A 19,635-nucleotide genomic window follows, 5' to 3' on the forward strand; every position below is an offset into this window, starting at 1 on the left:
TCACATGACCCATGTGGATTTCCCAATTCCACCCCTCCCTTGTTCTTCCCATTTCCCATCTCAGTAAGTAGCTCAAGCCCAGGAGAGTCTGGAAAACCTTTTCTTTACCCCACAGCCTAACTCACGAGCACATTCTGCCAGTTCTTGTTCCCAAGTCCTTCTCACATCCTGCCCTTCTCTCTACTCTGCAGCCCCCATCTCTGTTCATGTTGCCATCAGCTTTTTGCTGGGTTGCTGTCAAGCCTGCTGCCTGAGGAGTGATAGGCATTTCACATCAGTTTTTTAAAACCTACTATGTGATTTATAGAAGTTTAATACTTCCTCTAACTAACCTTTGAGTACAAAAATATACCCATAAAGACATAAAATTATAAAGCTACCTATAACGTAGAGGCATATGTGCTTTGGTCACAGAAGCCCTGTTATTTTTCTGGAAGCTTTTGACCCACAGCAGTAGAACTGTACACACTGAGGTCATGTGCCTGAGACCCCCGTTAGGGAGGAAGGCCTTTGAGGACCTCTTGCCTATTACTTTTCCCTCGTTTTAGAACCCCATCTTTGCAATCTTGGGCATTGCCAAGGATGAGCTTTTGCACATGGGTGGGCTGCCTTTGGTCCCCTCTCTTTGGCCTCTTGCTGATGCAGAGGTCCATCCAGGAAGCCAACTTCCAGCTCACTCTTCATCCCTCCCTTCCTCCCCTCCACCAGCATTCTAGGCTCTTGTCTGACTTCTTAGGCAGGGTCTCTGACATGCTGGAATTGTCAGTGGACTTGAATAATTAACAGCTGGGAAGTAGAACATTTTAATTTTAATTAAATATTAATGTTTACTATTGCTACTTTTTCTTCCTGCTTGAAGGAATCCTTCCAATCCAAGTAATTAAAGTGGACACTGGTTTTCTCACTGGGGCTTTCTAGAAGAAGTGGACTGAGAGGTCCTGCAGCTGAGAAGTGGGTAGCAGGCTGTGCACCCTTTGGGACTTCAAGGTTCTCACAGAGAGGACCACTGGTTAGCCCCACATTTGCCCTTCATATAAATTCAACAGCGAAAAGCTCAGAACCTCGCTTTATTTATAGAGCAGGGGCAATGACAGCACCCACTTCATAAGGTGGCTGTGGAGACTGAGTGGAGGAATGAAAGACTAGTGCTTACCCCCTGATGTACAGTAAGTACTGAATAAGTGTCTACCCCCGTTTTAAAAAAGTAATATTATTCCTTACCAAATGCGTAGGTCATACACAACAAGACTTAGCAAGAGGGCTGGCTTAGAACTAATAAGGTACTTACCCAACACTGCAATGAAGGAAGTGACCATACAGGGACAGTTTAGGTTCAGAAACATTGGTTATATGGCTAGGCTGTGTGTTTATCTTTTCTTTCTGTCTTTCTTTTTCTTCCTTTTCTTTCTTTGGGTTGGTTTGAAATCTTGTCATTCAAACAGAGCTGGGGGGTTAACAGGACTAAAGCACCATGAGGACAAAGTCTTGATGGCTCTGGTTGGCTATGCTCATGGGGCCCTGCCAAGGTTTTCAGAAGAAGGGTAACAAGAATGTCCCCCAGAAGGGGATGAAAAAAGAATTAAGATGTGCTGTGTACATGTACCAAAGTGTAATCACTATGTATTGTAAACACCTACTAATACAAATCTTTTAAAAATTAAAGAAAAAAAAGAATGTCCCCACCCTCACATAGCCAGTGGAGGGCTGTGCCAGCCCCTCAGCAAAGCAGAGTTTTCCAGCAGCAAGGTTGAAGGCCAGGCTGGGTCATGTAAGTCACCAGCACAGTGGCTCATCACATCTCCATCTGCACTGAAGACAATGCTGAAGCAGCAGACTGGAAATCCTAGCACTTTTTAGATCAGAACAAACCTGATCCACAGAGCAAGTAAATGTCCATATAAAGAGCAATGTGGAGTGGTGGCTCAGAGCACTGGACTCCAGAGTCAAAGTATCTCGGTTCAAATCTCAGCTTTCCCTGTTAGCTATGTGACCTCGGGCAAGTTACTGGACCTCTCTGTGGTGGTTTCTTCACTGGTAAAATGAGAGTTCAAATTACTGTACTCTTCACGTAATACCTGGCCTCACAGGAAGTGCTCAGTGTATGGTAGTTGCCATCATCAGCAACCAGCTATGTGGCCTCAGATAAGTTAATAAGCTTCTCTAAGCCTTGGTTTTCTTCCTGCACAATGCACACAATACATTGTAGGACTGTGGCAATAAAGGAGAAAATGTATGTGATGGAGGCTGCCTCTGATTGGTGCCACACAGCTGCTTCTGCCATGATTGACAGAAGCGAGAGTAGCTTTGCCCTCCATGCAGTGAGCACATCTAGGGTTCTGGGGCCAGAGTTGGGTTTCAGACTTGAAGACTCCAGGCAAGGCAAAGAGAGCTGCCTCTAAGTCATTCCCCACTCCAGCATCTCTGCCATTCTGACCCAAGTGGGAGGTAATTCCAGCTGTGCTGGGGAACTTGAAGCCAGACAGAGGCACACGCCAGACAGAGATGGGAGGGAGGGAAGAGTGAGCGCAAGAGTTAAGAGTGCAGAGCTATGGGACAGGCACTGGAGGCAGGAGGAAGAGTTCCGAGGCCCCTTTTCCCCCCTGAGGATGGGCAGTAGGGGATGACCCAGCCTTGGCCATCAGCCTCACTGTGGGGGAATGCTGCTATGCTGATGGGAAGACTCAGTTGTGTGAAAAATCCACTGGTTATATAAGAAGCTGGGGACATCCTCTGACCTCTCCCAAGCCCCTCAGCAGGGCCATGTGAACACAACCAGCTGAGACCATCAGGATTTGTTTCAATCAGTTGCCTTCTTGGGGTTGACAAAAATGCTGCCCCAGCAAGTTCCAGGCCGGGGACAAGCCCATACTAGAATTGGAATCTAACTGTGTACCACTCCACGCTTCCCAAGAAGGAGTCTCAGCTGCTTCCTGAGTGACGGGAATGCGAACTGAGTCTCCACCACCCTTCCTGCTCCACCCCGCAGGGCCCCACTGCCACTCTGTCCTTTCTGCGTTTATCCTGCAGTTTCATGCTTTGTCACTGCTCTTATGCTGCTTCCTGTGTTTTTGCTGGCTTTGCCAAGTCCTTTTGAAGCTTTCTGAGTGCAGAAAACCTACCCCTCTCTCGTTCCCATTATGTTCCTAGTAAAGAGACAACGTGGTCTAATACCCAGAAATCTCTTTCTGGCCAAAGGCAAATTGAAACAGCTTTTTCTCTCACAGTTCTAACGTCATTCTCTGTTCCTGTAAGTCAAGGATTAGGACTTTCTCAGGCTCGGATGACACACACAGGGATAAACAACCACCCAAAGATATCACTGGCAGCTTGGGGGGTAGGGAGAAAGGGAAAAGGATTTAGAAGTAGGAGAACAAAGAAAGCAGGAAATGAGGAGAGAAGGTATGAAATATGTATGTAAAAGTCCATGAGGCCCCTGGGACAGCCTCAACCTGGGCCAAACGCTGCCCTGCCAGAGCTCACACCTCTTGTTCGTGTGTATGGGGTTAAGTTACGGTCAGGATTGAAGAATACTCATGCAGATCACTGCTGATCCATTTTTTCTTGGACAGTCTCTGCCCCGCCTACACAGAGATATCCTGACTCATGGGGTTGTGTATTTACCATCAGGAAACGGCCGGAGGTTGTGACGGTGACTGGATGGCAGGCGCCAGTTGTATGGGAAGACACCTACAACACAGCCGTCCTAGAAAGTTACTACGACAAACATAAAATCACTGTGGGGTTGACGGTCTTTGCTACTGGAAGGTGGGTGTCACTGACAAAATTCTTTGAATGTTTTTGTTCTACTGTCAAACGCTTGCGTGGGGACCCTTGGCTTCATAGAGATTACTGATGACTCATCTGAACTGTTAGACAGGAGAATGTTCAAGCAGGACTGTTTCAGCCTCCTTTCTGCCAAGGCACCAAAAGGCTGAGAACAAAACAATAGTAGGTGAGTCCTTCTGTTACCACTTCAAAGGATTAGGTATTGGGTTACAAGCAAAAGTATTTCTAATGGCCACCAAGCCCAGAGTCAACAGCACTACCAACCAAGTCCTCCCTGACTTCCATGGCTTCCTTTGGGAACTCCCAAAATAGCAGCTGTAGACTACCCAAATGTGCATCATTCTTTTCCTACACTCTAAGGGCCCAGGACAAGGGCCGAGGAATGTACAGCAAGTCCCAAGTACAGAATGGTTTACCTTGTAGGACCATGGCTGACCACTCTTCCCTGGCTTCCTTGGGTTGCTTCCCCCTGATCCTTCTGGAAGATTTGGCCCTGGGGAACAGGGCTGGTCGGAATGTCCTTTTTCAGAGGCTGGATAAATTCTAGTCCCAGCTTCCATTCCCTGGTTCAGAACATTTGATGCAGAAAAAATTGCTGTAAATCTCACTTGAAAGTTGAAGCTTTAATACTAGTTTTAAAATATGACCTATTTTACTTTCTTGGAGAATAAAAACAATTTTTTTTTCCAAAGTAAAACGGAAAATACAATTTTCCTATGTTTTTCTGCCCTTTGGGCCTTTCCATCTGAACCTCTTCTGAAAAAGCTGCATGGAAAGTTGATTCCACTGTTTTGTAGCAAGTTGAGGGCTCAGGCTGATCTGAGCTTAAGCATGACATAGAGTAAAAGAGAGCTTTGAAAATCTGGTGGCTCCCCAACGACAACTTTCCCCAGCCTAGGGCCCAGCAGCCGTTGCTGTCGCGGTCCTTAACAATACGAATCAAGTTCTAATGCTGCTGACTGTGCTTCAGAACCCCACATGTCTTTAATAGGGAAAGTGACTGTGGAATTTTGACTTTTTTTTACTAGAAGAATCTGTAGCATCATGGAACAGGAGCCAGTGCTCAACTCATCCAGTCCTTCAGAACAAAAGGGAAAGCCAGCTACACTGCACATTGATTTGATCCTCGTGTTTCTGCAAAGAACAAAATATTGCCCACTGTCCCACAGAATCTTCAGCTGTCCAGTTGCAGCTCTGCAGAACAGAACTGTAAACTGCACATCCTGGCAACAGTGCTGTCAGTCAGCTGTGTGGCAAGAGAGGGTGGCTTTGTACTCAGCAGCAATACCATCCTACAACAAGTAGATTTGGACCATTAGGAGGTGTGATGTTTGGTTTGTTTTCCAATAACAATGCACAAAGCCAACCGCAATGCTTTAGTCGCTAAACAATGTTAAATCTCAGTGACTCTCCCCTGCTCAACCCAATACTGTTTCCCATGCTTTGGGGACACTTGATTTTTCTTAAAGTTCCAGAATATAGAAGAATGCCCTGGCCACTAGCCACAGAGCCATGTTAAAGTCCCTCTTTGTACTGCTCTTCACTTACAGAATCAGTACTGTAAACCCTTGGGTTTTCAGATGCCAACAATAAAAGTACAGCTCGTTTTGATGGCAAAGACAGGAAATCGCACAGCAAGAGAAAGCAAAAAAAAAAGTCCCAGACACAGTTACTTCCAGAAATCATGATTGGCTGGTATTGTGGTCAGAAAGTTAAATCTGGTCCACATTCACCGTGCATGAGTTTGAGGTTTGGATGAGTTGTATTAAGCTATCTAACTGTCCTTTCTGCTATGATCATCATAGCATGGCTTCATAAGACAGTCTGTAGCCTGAGCTCACAGACAACATCAATATAATGTTATTTGAATGAATAGATAAATAATTAAAATACCGCTATGTGCCTATTAGAAAAAAAAAAAACCCACTGATAATACCAAGTGTTGACAAGAATGTAGAGAAACGGGAACTCTCATTTATTGCTTCTGGGAAGCAGGATAGCCATTTTTGGAAGAAAGTTTGACAGTTTCTAACTAAGCATACACTTACCATACAATCTAGCAGTCACACTTCTTGGTATTTACCCAAATAAGATGAAAATATCTCCACTTAAATTTTTAGAAGTTTTATATATATTGCCAGAACTTGTAAGCAAACAAGTTATCCTTAGATAGGTGAATGGGAAAATAAACTGCTACATACAGATTAATAGGATATTATTCAGTGGTTCCACCACCTGCCTCACAAGCACAAGGTCCTGAGTTCAATCCCCAGTACCAAAAAATACACCATTAACTATCAAGCCATGAAAAGACATGGAGGAATCTGAAATGCGTGTTACTCAGGGACAGAAGCCAATCGGAAATGGCTACATACCATATGCTTCTAACTCTGACATTTTGGAAAAGGCAAAACTATGGAAGCAGTAAAAAAGATCACTGGCTGTGGATGTGGGGGGATAAGAGGATTTTTAGTGTGAAACTATTCTGAATGGTACTATAATGGTAGATATATATCATTGAACATTTTCCAAAACCCATAAAGTACACAACACCACAAGTGGACCCTAATGTAAATCATGGACTTTAGGTGACAGTGCCCTATCAATGTATGCTTGTTGATTGTAAGAAACCTACCAAGCTGGGGCAGGGAGTTGGTAGTGGGGAAGGCTGTATGTATACACAAGCAGGAAGGATATGAGAACTTTCAGCTCAGTTTTGCTGTGAATTGAAATTTGCCCTAAGAAATAAAGTCTCTTTTTTTAAGATAAAACAAGGTGAAATGAGAGGTTGCTTGCTCTGGTATTTGGATGGGTTTTGTAATAGTGGTGTCTGGATGATGGATTGGTATTTTGAGTCACCAGTGGGAGGCTCACAGGATGACTGTGAAACATGGAAAGAGACCCAGGCCCACACCCTGTTCCTTGTGTCAGAGAAGAGAATGGGCTTAACCAAACACAGAGGCAGATACGACAGTGCAGTGATAGAGATTATGAATCCCCAGTCAACACAAGAGTCACACCACCTTTGCAATTGGTTTGGCAGTACAACACTGTGATATAGGTTACAGTTTTTGAGGGAAGCTCAAGAACTAGCATCCCTTCTGACTGCCCAAAGTCTGAATCAATTGATAAACTGGAGAAAGGGGTAAGGAAAGCAGATGATGGTAAATATCACCTTCATTCCAATTAAAGCTGGTACTGAGCAATGTGGCTCTTGTCAGCAGGCCCTGGACTTCCTAAGTATTGAATCACAGAAAGACTTAGGGACCCTGACATATACAGCATTACAAACTAGAGGCCTCTGGATGTGGGAATAGAAGCTGTACCACTAAGCTTACTGCAAGGCAGAGCAGATGAGAGTACATGCTCTCTCACTGGCCATCTTCCAAGAGAGGGGACAGGGCTGTGCTGCCCAGCTGTTCTTCCAAAATTGGCAGAGAAGTCATTCCACTTTCCCAAGGACCGAGTGACTGAATAGTGGAGAGCCATCAGGAGTGTTACACTAATAGATGTCCTGCCACATGAAAAAACACATCAGGATGGGAGGAAATGGTTCCCTTCCTAAAGGTAAATTACAGTTTGATTATAGTGGCACATGGTCTCCTGCAAGAATCCAAAGGTTCAATGTATTCCTTTCTTCTTTGTTTTAGGTACATTGATCATTACTTGGAGGAGTTCATAACGTCTGCTAACAAGTACTTCATGGCTGGTCACAAAGTCATATTTTACATAATGGTGGATGATGTCTCCAGGATACCTTTGATAGAGCTGGGACCTCGGCGTTCCTTCAAAGTGTTTGAGATCAAGTCTGAGAAGAGGTGGCAGGACATCAGTATGATGCGCATGAAGATCATTGGGGAGCACATTTTGACTCACATCCAGCATGAGGTCGACTTCCTCTTCTGCATGGATGTGGATCAGGTCTTCCAAGACAATTTTGGTTTGGAGACTCTGGGCCCGCTGGTGGCTCAGCTACAGGCCTGGTGGTACAAGGCAGATCCCAGGGAGTTTACCTATGAGAGGCGGGAAGAGTCAGCAGCATACATTCCATTTGGACAGGGGGATTTTTATTATCACGCAGCCATTTTTGGAGGAACACCAAGTCATGTTCTCAACCTTACCCAGGAATGCTTTAAAGGAATCCTCCAGGACAAGAAAAATAACATAGAAGCTAAGTGGCATGATGAAAGCCATCTGAACAAGTATTTCCTTCTCAACAAACCCACTAAAATCTTATCACCAGAATACTGCTGGGATTATCACATAGGCCTGCCTGCAGAGATCAGAAATGTCAAACTATCGTGGCAGACAAAAGAGTATAATTTGGTTAGGAATAATGTCTGACTTCAAAATTGTGCCACTAGGTTTTCTGAACTTGCAAGAGTATTATTCTGGCTGATTCGTCAGAAAAGTCATTTTAATGTTGAAAAAATACTAACAAATCACCAACATGGCAGATGGGTATTATTCCTCCTTGTAACTTTGATCCTTGAAATACAGAAGAATGAATCTATGGTAATCAGATATAAGTTCCCAGCATGTTCTTATGTATTCTGGGTTTGGGGGAAATACTATTAACTGAACCAAAAAGAATTTGCCATAGGCAAAGAAAAAGCCAGAACATTCTGCCTGTCAGATAAGGTATTGGATAACAGGGTGCTAAGGGAAATCTTGTTTGGCAACAAGATACTGCAGTAAGGGGTATTGTCCCCTTGATTTCAGTGTCTTTCTGGTTTTGAAGGGTCTAAAGCCATTGCTAAAGGGCAGGAAAGCTCTACCAGCAGGAAGCCTTCTACTTTGGAAATCCTCAAAAGCCTTCAAGCTGATTGCCTCAGGCTATTTGTAGTCTGTTGCCTCTTCTCATCTGGATATTGTTTGGCTTCTGTGGAAAAGATTGGTGGAGATGCCCAGACCCAGGGAGCCTGAGCAGGCCAGAAGATGCTCAGCTCGAAATGAAAACAAGCGCTCCGATGAAATAGCAAAGTGAGTGGAAAGAGGGGCTAACCACTGTAGGGCTGTGCCTCTCTGGGGGACACGGACATGAGATTGGTGTTTAAATTACACTGTGGTTGCAGGCGCGGAATGGGAGACAGTGTGGGAGTCTCCAGCCCCCTCAACCCCATGGCTACCAGCAGGAAGTGGATGGATGGAGCCTCTCGTTTTGCCCACCTCATGTTTAGCCCAGCAGATATGTGTCTTCAGCACCTTCTCGAGAAGTGGATGGTGTCAGAGAAGGGGAAGGCCCAGAGGGCCCTGAGCAGGCCTGCCAAGATGGACCTGGACTTCTCGTTAGCTGGTCCCACACACTGTTCTAAACTGCAAGGTCCCTCAGCCCATTGTGTCCCATCCTGGAGGGCTGACATCAAGGAGTGGACTGGAGAAAAAGCCCTCCTGGCAAGTGACCTCCGGTTTTCCCCTGCTCCATCTGCACTACGGAAGAGTAACAACCAGATGTGTTTGAAAAAGTGGCTGATGAATTTTATAACAGACATGAGGGGATAGCAACAGGAAACCCACTCATCATGACTGAATAGCTGAATACTCAGTTCCCTTCCCTAAGAGAAGCGGTGACATCCTGCGGATTAGAAATTAAATCAACATAAAGCAAGTTAGGAGGCAATAGTTACATATGCACATATATTTATATTTTGCTTGTGTTCCAGTTTAGGTCATTTATTGCCATTTTTAAGCACTTTATTTAAAGAGCCACTGACCTGGTTTGATGTGCCGTGCAAAGGGCTTCTTGGATAAAATGAAACCTACATATTCTCCACCATCTCACTGTACCTTCTATTCTTCAGCTGGAGGTCCCCACCACCACCCAAAAGAGCCCCACATATCCAACAAAAAACAAAAATTCTGACATCAGCTAGGATTCATGCTTTCCTATTATTCGAGTTGTGTTGGACCCAGGCTAGAGTAGGCATAGTTTAAAAGTTGAAGTCCTGAACCAAAAAAATGACCTATCCTGAAAGTTTGAAGAAAGGGGCTAAACTAATTTTGAAGGAGTTTCTTGATTTTTAAAAAATTCATTTAAATTTAAATCCTCAATGGACAAATTCAAGATTTTGTTAATAGCTTTTAAATAAAATTTCTGATTTATAATTAAACAAATTATTTTCTCAGTATATTCTGGTCTGGTCATGGATTATGCATTTTCAGAAAATCAGTTACAGAATTTCCAGTTCTTAGAAAACCCTCATGCCCTCCTGAAAATTTGTGTCCTATTACAAGGACAGTACTACAAAAAACAGGCTTGAGGTTCAGTCCTAAATTTTTAAAACAACAAATGCTTATATTGAGCTTTCCAAAATGATACCCTGAAATAACACCAGGGGAAGAACCATCCGGAACGGCCTTACCCCTGAAGCCCAGGGTGGGATGCCAGGAGTATTAGTCCTGATCTCCAAAGGAAGGTGGGCTGGCTTTCCAGCAAGTCTGGGTAGGTACATTTATAATAAAAAACTTAAAAAGTAGCTGGGCTGGTGTAGTAAGATGCACTGAATAAACAACAGAACGAGACTGCCTCATTATAGAGAATTAGTCCCATCTTACAAATGAAGAAAGTGAGGTTCAGAAAGGCTAACCCATCCAGTTGGTAAGTGGATGAGCTAAGGCTTAAACCAAGAAGCTCACGAGGGTGAATATGCTGGGACAGAACATATGCACGGACACATTTCATGTCAGGGAAAATGTAACTTATAGAAGAATCTTTTAAGGGGAAATTTTTGCCAATGCAGTAATGTTTTAAAATTAAAATTTAATTTTGGGTATCTTTCCAAGTCCGTACCATCTTCCACTTTCATGCATTAAACTTATTTCAAATTCATTAAATATGTTTAAATGCATTATGCTAAAAAAATGAAAGTCTGCTGTATGCAGACCTGATGCAAACACAGGGGCCCCCACTGAGCTGTGGCATCGTGGTAGTGCCTTGGAAGGTGTGATCAGGCAAGGAGGCAGGTACACAGGGTAGCCTACCCACCTCCCCTCCACATGCAGCCGCAAGAGAAAAAGTCTGTTCAAAGCCTGAAGGGCTTCTCTTTGTCCTTGGAATAACATGTCTTTGGTCTCTTCTAGTCAAAGTCACCATCATGTGGGAACCTCAGCTCTGGTGTTTATTAAGTGTACTATTCATTAACTGTGCTCTACATTAGTGAATAACATAGATGTGGCAGCCTACTCACAAGCAAAAGTCATAGAAAGAATGAATGTATAACACATCACATACATTTTAATAGGGACGAGTAGGAATCCCTTAGACAAATCTCATGTCTGAAAGGGTACAAAGGGTAGATTCAAGTCCAGGGCTGTCTGACTAGATCCTGTGCTCTTGTTTTTTTGGGTTTTTTTCTCAATACTGGGGATAGAACTCAGGACCTTGCACTTGCGAGGCAGGCCCGGTGCCACTGAGCTAAATCCCCAGCCCTCCTGTGCTCTTGACACAACTTCAGGCTGCCTCCTGTACCCTCCTTTATACACAGTTTACCCATCTTGTTTTTGAAATTTGGGAGCACCCAAGAAATTACCATGGAAAGTTCTCAATTCCTTTGTTTGGCATTAAAGAGAAAGAATGTTGAGGTGTTGATCTACAGCAGGAGAAACAGAACTGTGGAGGCTCAGCGGGTATGAGGTACAGGTAAACAGGGCTAAGGGAGAAGGAGGAAAGGGAGGAAAGAAGGAAGGAAGTCTGGAAGTCTGGGGAGGTGGGAATAGTCCCAGAGGTCTGACTCTGAACTGAGCTTTGGAAGAAGAGAATGGATCACTGTAAAGGTGGACTGAATGAAATCTCAGAGGAGAAGCAGCAGGTATGAAGCACAGATACCTGTAATAAGACTTTGAAAGAGATGAAAAGAAATGGTACAGGGGCTTTGGGACTGGATGAAGTCACCTAGCAGAGCTTGTATGAAAAGAGGCAAAAAGCATGAGAGGGCTCCAGCTTGCCACACCCTCCCCATTCACTCAGCATTTGCAGCTCTCTTTCCCTCCTGGAAACCTGGTCTCCTTTAGGAAATCTATGTGATTTCTATGGAATCTGGTGCCATGGTTGGAGCAAGTGACTTAGGCTAAGCTCATAGGCATTTTCCATGGCCCTAGTGGCAGTGATTGATTCAGAAGTGGGTAGATGACCTAAACTACTCTCACTATGACTGCAACACCCCACTGCATCCCTCAAGGGTTGTTCCTTAAATTCAGGACCCCTGTCTGCCTTTGCATTGCCCCAGAACCTATTAGGACACCTATCTCAGAGGTCCTGCTTAGCAAACACTTGATAAACAGGTGGATAAATGTGCCAGCATCTTCTCCCATCCTGCTGCATAAAAATGCTTTTCTTTAATTTAAAAAAGTTTAATTTTAATTTGGGTTTTGTGTCCTGTTTAAAAAGCAGCTGTTTTCTATCTGGCATTGGAGCTTTTCCTCCTGTGAGTCACAGTATGGAGACTCAGAAGCTGCAGCTTGGTTTCAGGCTTAGGCTCCAACCCAGGGCCATAGGCTGCAGGGTTCAGTGCTGCCTCAAAGGCAGTGATGTAGTGGATACAGTTGCTTTCTCAACATAGACCAGTGGTTCTCAGCCTGGGAATCGCTCCCTTTGGAGCCCCTGAGATATGTGGCAATGGCAGTGACTGGAGGCATGTTTGGTTGTCACAACTGCTGTGTGTGTGGGAGGGAAAGGGTGCTATAGATATATAGTGGGTAGAAGCAAGAGATGCTTAGAATGCACAGGACAGCTCCCCTTGCCAGTTATGTGGCTCAAAATGGAATCTTAACTATTATATGCCTAGGTGTAGTTTGATCGAGGCTAGTTGGAGTCCTATATGCTTCACTTATCTGTATGTCAAATTCTTTTCCCCTGCTCTTCTGCCATTACTTCTGTGAACAGTTTTTTTTATGTCGTTTGCACTCTCGCATCTTCATTGACTCCTATCAGTCTTATGTTATTTTTCTCTGTATCATCAAGCAGCTGACAGATTGATTTCTTGTGGTTCCTTACTATTTTTAAGAATTTTTTTCTTTTCCTGGTCACTAATTGCAATCCTGTCTTCTGTGTCTGATGTTCTGTCCTCACATTGGCTCATTCTGCTGCGTAAACTTTCAATGGAGTTTTAATCTCCTGGATATCTGTTTGCATCTGTTTTATGAATTGCATTTGTTTCCTATACTGGAATTCCATCATGTTCCTCAGCTCCTCTATTTTTTCATCTGTGTCTGCTCTAGAGTTACAATCTCTGCTGTTATCTGAGAAAGTATTTCTGAATTCATTTTTTCCAGATCCTCTTTTGTTGCCAGTTCTGGGAGTCCAAGTGCCTGAGTATCAGAATGTTTTATCTCTTTGCCATTTGGGTTTGCCTTAGGTGATCTGGAAGTCTGGTTTTCAGTCTTGTTTATGTGTCTTCTCACTTCAACAGATGCAGCCTGCTGTGCCTTTGTTGAGGCGACTTTTTGCTCACCCAGTGGGTTTCAATTCTCAGCAAGCCTCAGAGAGGCTTTCTCTCTGCTGCTCAACACTGCACCAATTCCTGAGTTCAGAATGGTGGCCTTCTGGATCCCTGTGTTGCACTGTTTTCCAGGCAGGGTTCTGGCTGGGGCCTGCATACACTTAGGATGGTATCTGGGCATGCCTCTGGCTAGAGCCTGCCCACCTGCATAGCTGTTGTCTGGGAGGTTCTTTGGCTGAGGGCTGTGCACCCAAGTTGCTGGTATCTGAGTGGGCTTCTGGCTGCTGGGGTCTGTGCATACTTATGAATATTATCTGGGCTGGCCTCTGGCTGTTCATGGCTCAAAACAGTATAAGAACTGAGGATGAGAAAACCTGATGTTACATTCTCTTGGACTTCATTAAGAAAGTAATATCTAGCCAGGCATGTTGGTGCACACCCATAATCCCAGCACTTGGGAAGCTGAGACAGGAGGATCACTGTGAGTTCAAGGCCAGCCTGGACTACACAGCAAGGCTCTGTCTCAATGCCCCCCCCCCGAATAATAATAATTTTGGGGATACAATGTGCACAATACCTGCCTGTCTGTGTGGTGGAAATAGTCTCAATAGACAACAGGAACTTCTAGCTCACCTCCATGTCCTTCATTAAAATTCAGAGTTAAAACAAAAGTAAAAAGCAGTTCCTTGTACTGAACGCCAGGGGGCAGGAATTTCCAAAAATGATCGTGCTATCTGAAGCAACTGCAGTGATTAAAAATATTCTTTTCTGGAGTTAATGATGACTACATGTTTGTAGAAATAGACATTAATTCTGCATATAAATGAAAATGGATATAAATATTTATATTTAAAGAATGTGGCTGTGAAAAGTCAGCCAAAGTTAGAACACACTATTAATGAATTGGCTGCAAGTGTCCAGAGTAGAAGGTGGTTAGAGGTTCGGTTAAAGGTATTTTGGTTGCAAGGAATAGAAATACCTTTTATTTGTCTAAACCTGAAAGGAGATCACTAGGGGCCTACTGTAAAATTCCACAAAGGCAGAGGATGTGGAGAAGCAGGCAGCAGCGTTCTGAAACAGTTCATACAGCCTTGTGGGATCCAATTATACATAGTATTTCCCAACTGTGTGCTCAGTGACATCATGGTGGGAGCTTGAAATAGGCATGCTGAGAGTGTTTACATCAAGGAAGTCAGCAAACACTAGAATTCAGAGCCTCCTTTTCTCACCTTCTCTTCCCTCCCCTTCCCTTCCCTTTCTTTTCCTTCCCTTCTTTTCCCTTCTCTTCCCTTCACTTTATTTTTAGAGCTAGTTTTTAAAACTTTACAAGCACATCACTGTAAACAGACCATGAGTAAGAACCAGGGAAATTCAGTGGCCTCAACAGCTGAAAATTGTGAACACTGTCTCCCAGAGTTCTGCCATAAATGTGATCCATCTCTCACTATCTCCAGACTTGAGGTTTCTTCCTTCAAAACTGAATTCCAAATAATGCATAACTGTAAATCCAGCATTCAGGAGATGAAGGCAGGAGGACTGTAAGTTCGAGTCCAGCCGGGGCTACATGGCAAGACTCTGTCTCAAAAAACAAAAACCTAAGTTCCTAGGAAAGGAAACCCAAACGGCATGACCTCCAACCCTGCTCCCAGCAGTGGTGCTCTGGAGAAGGGCCACTGGAGGATGACTACACTACAAATCATGAGATAGTTCTCAGAACGGGATTTATGGCTGTGAGCTGGGTGGCTACTCTCTAAAAGCACCTATCATTTCACACTTATCTACCCTTCCCACACATCCAAAATACCCCCTCCCACCATGATATGAAAATGCTATTCAGTATTCCAGCTTGGCCCCCTCCTAATAGCAGGGTGTTGAATCCACAGACAGTATTATGGGGCCAGGCTTCTTCAGAGTCTCCAGGTAATAATTATTGCTTTTGATCCCTTAGCTCATCTGACTGGCTGTTCTATAATCTGAAATACATGGTAAATTTAGTTCACACTGAAACATACTATAGTCAATAATGGGAGAGGCAGGAAGAAAGAAGGGGAAAGATAGTAACAGCTCCTGTTTAAAAGAGGGAAATAGTATCTGGGCATGGTGGTGCATGCCTGTAATCCCAGGTACTTGGAAAACTGAGGCAGGAGGATGGCAAGCTTGATTCCAGTCTATGCAACTTAATGAGACCATGTTTTTAAAGGGGGGAGTCCTAGGGATGTAGCCTAACAGCAGTGTGCTTGGGTAGCATGCATGAGGTCCTAGTTTCAATCCCCAGTACCACAAAAATAAAACAGGGAAATGATGGTTATGTGCTCAAGGCGGGGCTATAGTTTGTCCCCACCCAAAACTCACGTTAAGCCTTGGTCCCCAGTGTAACAGTGTGAAGAGGTGTCAGGGACCTTAAGAGTGGTTATTGCTTTTCTCTCAAGAGTGAGTCATTGCTCTTATGAGTTGAATGCTTACTGAAAGTGGATTGTCGTGAAGCAAGCCTGGCCCCTCCCCTCAGTCTCTCACACACATACTCTTCTACACAAACCCATTTCACCTTCCCAATTTTCTGTCATGAGGCCTTTACCAAAAGATAGGCAGATGCCATTTAACTCCAGAACTGGGAGTTAAATAAACCTCTTTTCCTTATAAAGCACCAAGCCTCTAGTATTTTGTTGTAGCAACACTATACTCACTAAGACAGGGATGTTCCTTTGCTCTGATATTTAGTTAGTCTCTGCTGTAAACTTTCTATCAAAGCTAGCTACACCATTCATCTACCATTCCAGTCTACCTCAGATCCAGAGAACTATGTAGTTTATGATTGGTCATTTGGGCCCAGTGGCAAGGTAACTTGCCTGCAGACTGGACCAGTGGGAGAGCTTTCTCGTGTCCACAGCTCCACTGCTAGCTCCTTAGTTGGCATCCACATGTGTGGGACACTGCATCCAAAACCCAAACAGGCCTAGTATGGTTTAAATATGAAATGGTCCTCCAAAGTCTCATCTATTGAAGACTGAGCCCCAATGCAGAGGGTAGGTCCTGTGGAGGTGATTGGATCATAATGATCCTAACCTCATCAATGGATTTGATGAGTTCATAGATGAATGGGCTATTAGGAGGTGGGGCCCAGTTGAAGTAGGTCCCTGGGGTTCTGACTTTGAAGGGTATATTTTGTCTTTTCTCTCTGTCTCTGTCTCTCTGTCTCTCTCTCTGTCTCTGTCTCTCTCTCTCTCTCTCTCTCTCTCTCTCTCTCTCTCTCTCTCTCTCTCTCTCTCTCTCCTTCCTGCTGTGAGCAGCTTGCCTCTACCATTTCCTTCCTCCATGATGTTTTAGACTCACTGCAGGCCCATGGACTGACATCTCTGAAACTATCAGCCAAAATAAATCTTTCTTCCTTTAAAATGACTTTCTCAGGTATTTTGTCACCATGATGAAAGGCTGACTAACACAAACCCATGGGAATTATACATTTTTCTTAATTATAAGGGGCATAAAGCACTCGTTCTCAAACTTGGCTATACCTGCGTAGTTCCTAGAGTGCTAATAGTCATGTCTGGGTCCCACCCCAAAGATTCCTATTCATTTGGCATGGAGTGGAGCCTGGGATGGAGCTTCCCACACGATTCAAGTATGCAGCAGAATTTAAGAACAACTGGAACAAAATACAGCAATTTGCCCTGCAACTTGCTAGATGTGGTTTTCCTTGTATTTTTATTGTTTGGGACTTGTTAAACTTCTTCACACTATAAGTTTATAATTTTCTTTCAAATAAAATTTGGGGAATGTTTACTATAATTTCTTTACATTTTATTTCTGCTTTACTTTCTTTATTTCTGGGAACTCAATTGCATGCACATTAGGCTGCTTGATAGGGTCTCACAGGTCACCAAAGTTTTACTAACTTATTTTAGCAATCATTTTCCTCTCTTCTTCACATAAGATGGTTAACCTTGACTTTTCCTTCATTACGTTGTCCTCTTATATTTCAGGGTTTAATCTTTTTTTATTGTTGTTAAATTCTTTTATTGGTACATTTTAGGTATACAACACAATTACATTTCTCATTGGGAATTGTACCGTTACATAATGCATCTTGGTTCTTATTTTTTCCCCATTCCTAGCCCTCCCTTCACGCCCTCCACCCTTCGCTATTTACAAAGAGTTTATTTCCATTTTTTCCATTTCTCAGCATTTTTCCTTTCCCTTCTTTCCTTTCCCCTGCCCCTCCCACTACCCCTACCCCTTTGGACCTTTTCTTCCTATTTTAAATTATCGATTATTCATTCTAATCATTGGTACATTTTAGGTATACAATATAATGACATTCATCATTGGAAATTTGCTCCTTTACATAGTCTCTCTTGGTTCTTATTTTTCACCCTTCCCCAGCCCTCCCTTCAACCCCTCCATTCCTCCCTATTTACAAAGATTTTGTTCCTGTTTTTCCATTTTCTCATATTAATCCCATATCTTTCTATCCTTTCCCCTAGCCCTCCCACTTCCTTCCCCTTTGCCCCTTTTCTTCCTATTTCACATTACATATTATACATTTTAGTCCTTATTTACACTTTCATTTTTCTCACACCAGAGAAACTGCTCAGTATTTATACATGTGTGTCCTATTTATTTCACTTAGGAGTATCACCTCAATGTGCATCCACTTAGCTATAAATGTTTCTAATTTCTCATTTTTTTATGGCTGAGCAGTACTCCATTTTATTAAAAAACCACATTTTCTTTATCCAGTCTCCAGTGGATGGGCATTTGGGCTGTTTCCAAGCTTTAGCTATCACAAACTGTGCTGCTATGAATATGAGTGCACATATATCACTGTGGTATGATTCTTTTAATTCTTTGGGGAAGATCCCCAGCCGTGGAATAGCGGGGTCAAATGGGACTTCCAGTCCTAGTTCTTTGAGGTATCTCCATACTGATTTCCACAGTGGTTGCACCAGTCTACACTCCCACCAGCAGTGGAGCAGGGTTCCTCTTTCCCCACAGCCCCACCAGCATTTGTTATTGGTTGATTTCATGATAGCAGCCATTCTTTCTGCAGTGAGGTGGAATCTCAGCATTGTTTTCATTTGCATCTCTCAAATGACCAGTGATGTTGAACATTTTTTCATGTATTTATTTGCTATTTCTACTTCTTTGTCTGAGAAATGTCTGTATATTTCAGATGCCCATTTTTGGATTGGGTCTTTAAATTTGGGAGGCCTGATCTTTTTAAGTTCTTTATAGATTTGAGATAGTAGACCTTTGTCTGAGGAAAAGCAGGTGAAGATTTTTTGCCACATTGTGGGTTGTGTCTTCACACTGCTGGTGGTTTCTCTTGCTGTGCAGAAGCTTTTTAATAAGAACAGATCCCACTTGTTGATTGTTTGTGCTAGTTCATGGGCAACTGAGGTTTTGTTCATAAAATCTTTTCCTACACTGATGTCTTGAAGTGTTCTATCTAACCTCTGTTCCAACTGGTTCAGAGTTTCTATTTGAATATTTAGATCTTTAATCCATTTTGATTTTAGTTTAGTGCATGGCGAGAGATATAGGTGTAGTTTTAATCTTTGACAAGTTGAAACCCAATTTTTCCAGCACCATTTATTAAAGAGGCTATCTTTCCTCCAGTGAGGGTGTTTGGCTCCTTTATTGAAGAAGACATGGCTGAGTGTGTGTGGCGTTGTTTCTGCATCTTCTAATCTGTTCCACTGGTCCTCAGGTCTGTTTCTTTGCCAGTACCATGCTTTTTTATCACAGTAGCTTTGTAATATAGTTGCAGGTTGGGGATTATGATACCCCCTGCCATGTCTCCTTTACCTGGAATTGCTTTTGCTATTCTGGGTCTCTTCTTGTTCCAGATGAATTTTTGGATTGTTTTCTCGAGGTCCATGAAGTATGCTGCTGGGATATCAATTGGAAATGCACTAAATCTATATAGTAGTTTTGGAAGTATGGCCGTTTTCACTATATTAATCCTTCCTGCCCAGGAGCAGGGGATGTCTGTCCATTTTCTGATATCATCTTTCATCTCTCTTTTCAGGGTGCTATAGTTTTCAGAGAAGAGGTCTTTGATTTGTTTTGTTAGGTTGATTCCTAGGTACTTCAGTTTTTTGGATGCTATTGTGAAAGGAATTATTTGCCCTATTTCTCTCTCAGTGAGGCTGTCATTCGTGTAGAGGAAAGCTATTGATTTTTGTGTGTTGACCTTGTAACCAGCTACTTGACTGAATTTGGTTATTAAGTCTAGAAGACTTTTGGTGGAGTTCTTGGGGTCTTCTATATACAGTATTATATCATCTGCAAATAACAGCAAGTTGACTTCTTCATTTCCTATCTTTATTCCTTTTATTTCTTTCTCTTGTCTAATTGCCGTGGCTAATGTTTCCAGAACTATATTGAACAAGAGTGGTGATAGTGGACATCC

The 19,635-nt window shown here is 43.2% G+C and overlaps 1 protein-coding gene across 50 annotated transcripts in view; it reads left to right on the top strand.

Moving 5' to 3' along the window:
• Ggta1 (glycoprotein alpha-galactosyltransferase 1 (inactive)) overlaps window positions 1-10,559 on the top strand; it is a 69,758-nt gene extending 59,199 nt beyond the window's left edge. For all 50 annotated transcript variants that reach the window (XM_021262138.2, XM_021262137.2, XM_021262145.2 and 47 more), the window contains 2 exons: window positions 3,628-3,765; window positions 7,437-10,559. In XM_021262138.2, the coding sequence (XP_021117797.1) occupies window positions 3,628-3,765; window positions 7,437-8,130 (832 nt within the window). In that variant the 3' untranslated portion in view covers window positions 8,131-10,559. The remainder of the gene's footprint in view (window positions 1-3,627; window positions 3,766-7,436) is intronic.
• Window positions 10,560-19,635: the final 9,076 nt, after the last annotated feature.

This window comes from Heterocephalus glaber, unplaced genomic scaffold, assembly GCF_053883595.1.
Source record: "Heterocephalus glaber isolate CG9 unplaced genomic scaffold, H.glaber_assembly_v1.0 deba00001479, whole genome shotgun sequence".
NCBI classification, from domain to species: Eukaryota; Metazoa; Chordata; class Mammalia; order Rodentia; family Bathyergidae; genus Heterocephalus; species Heterocephalus glaber.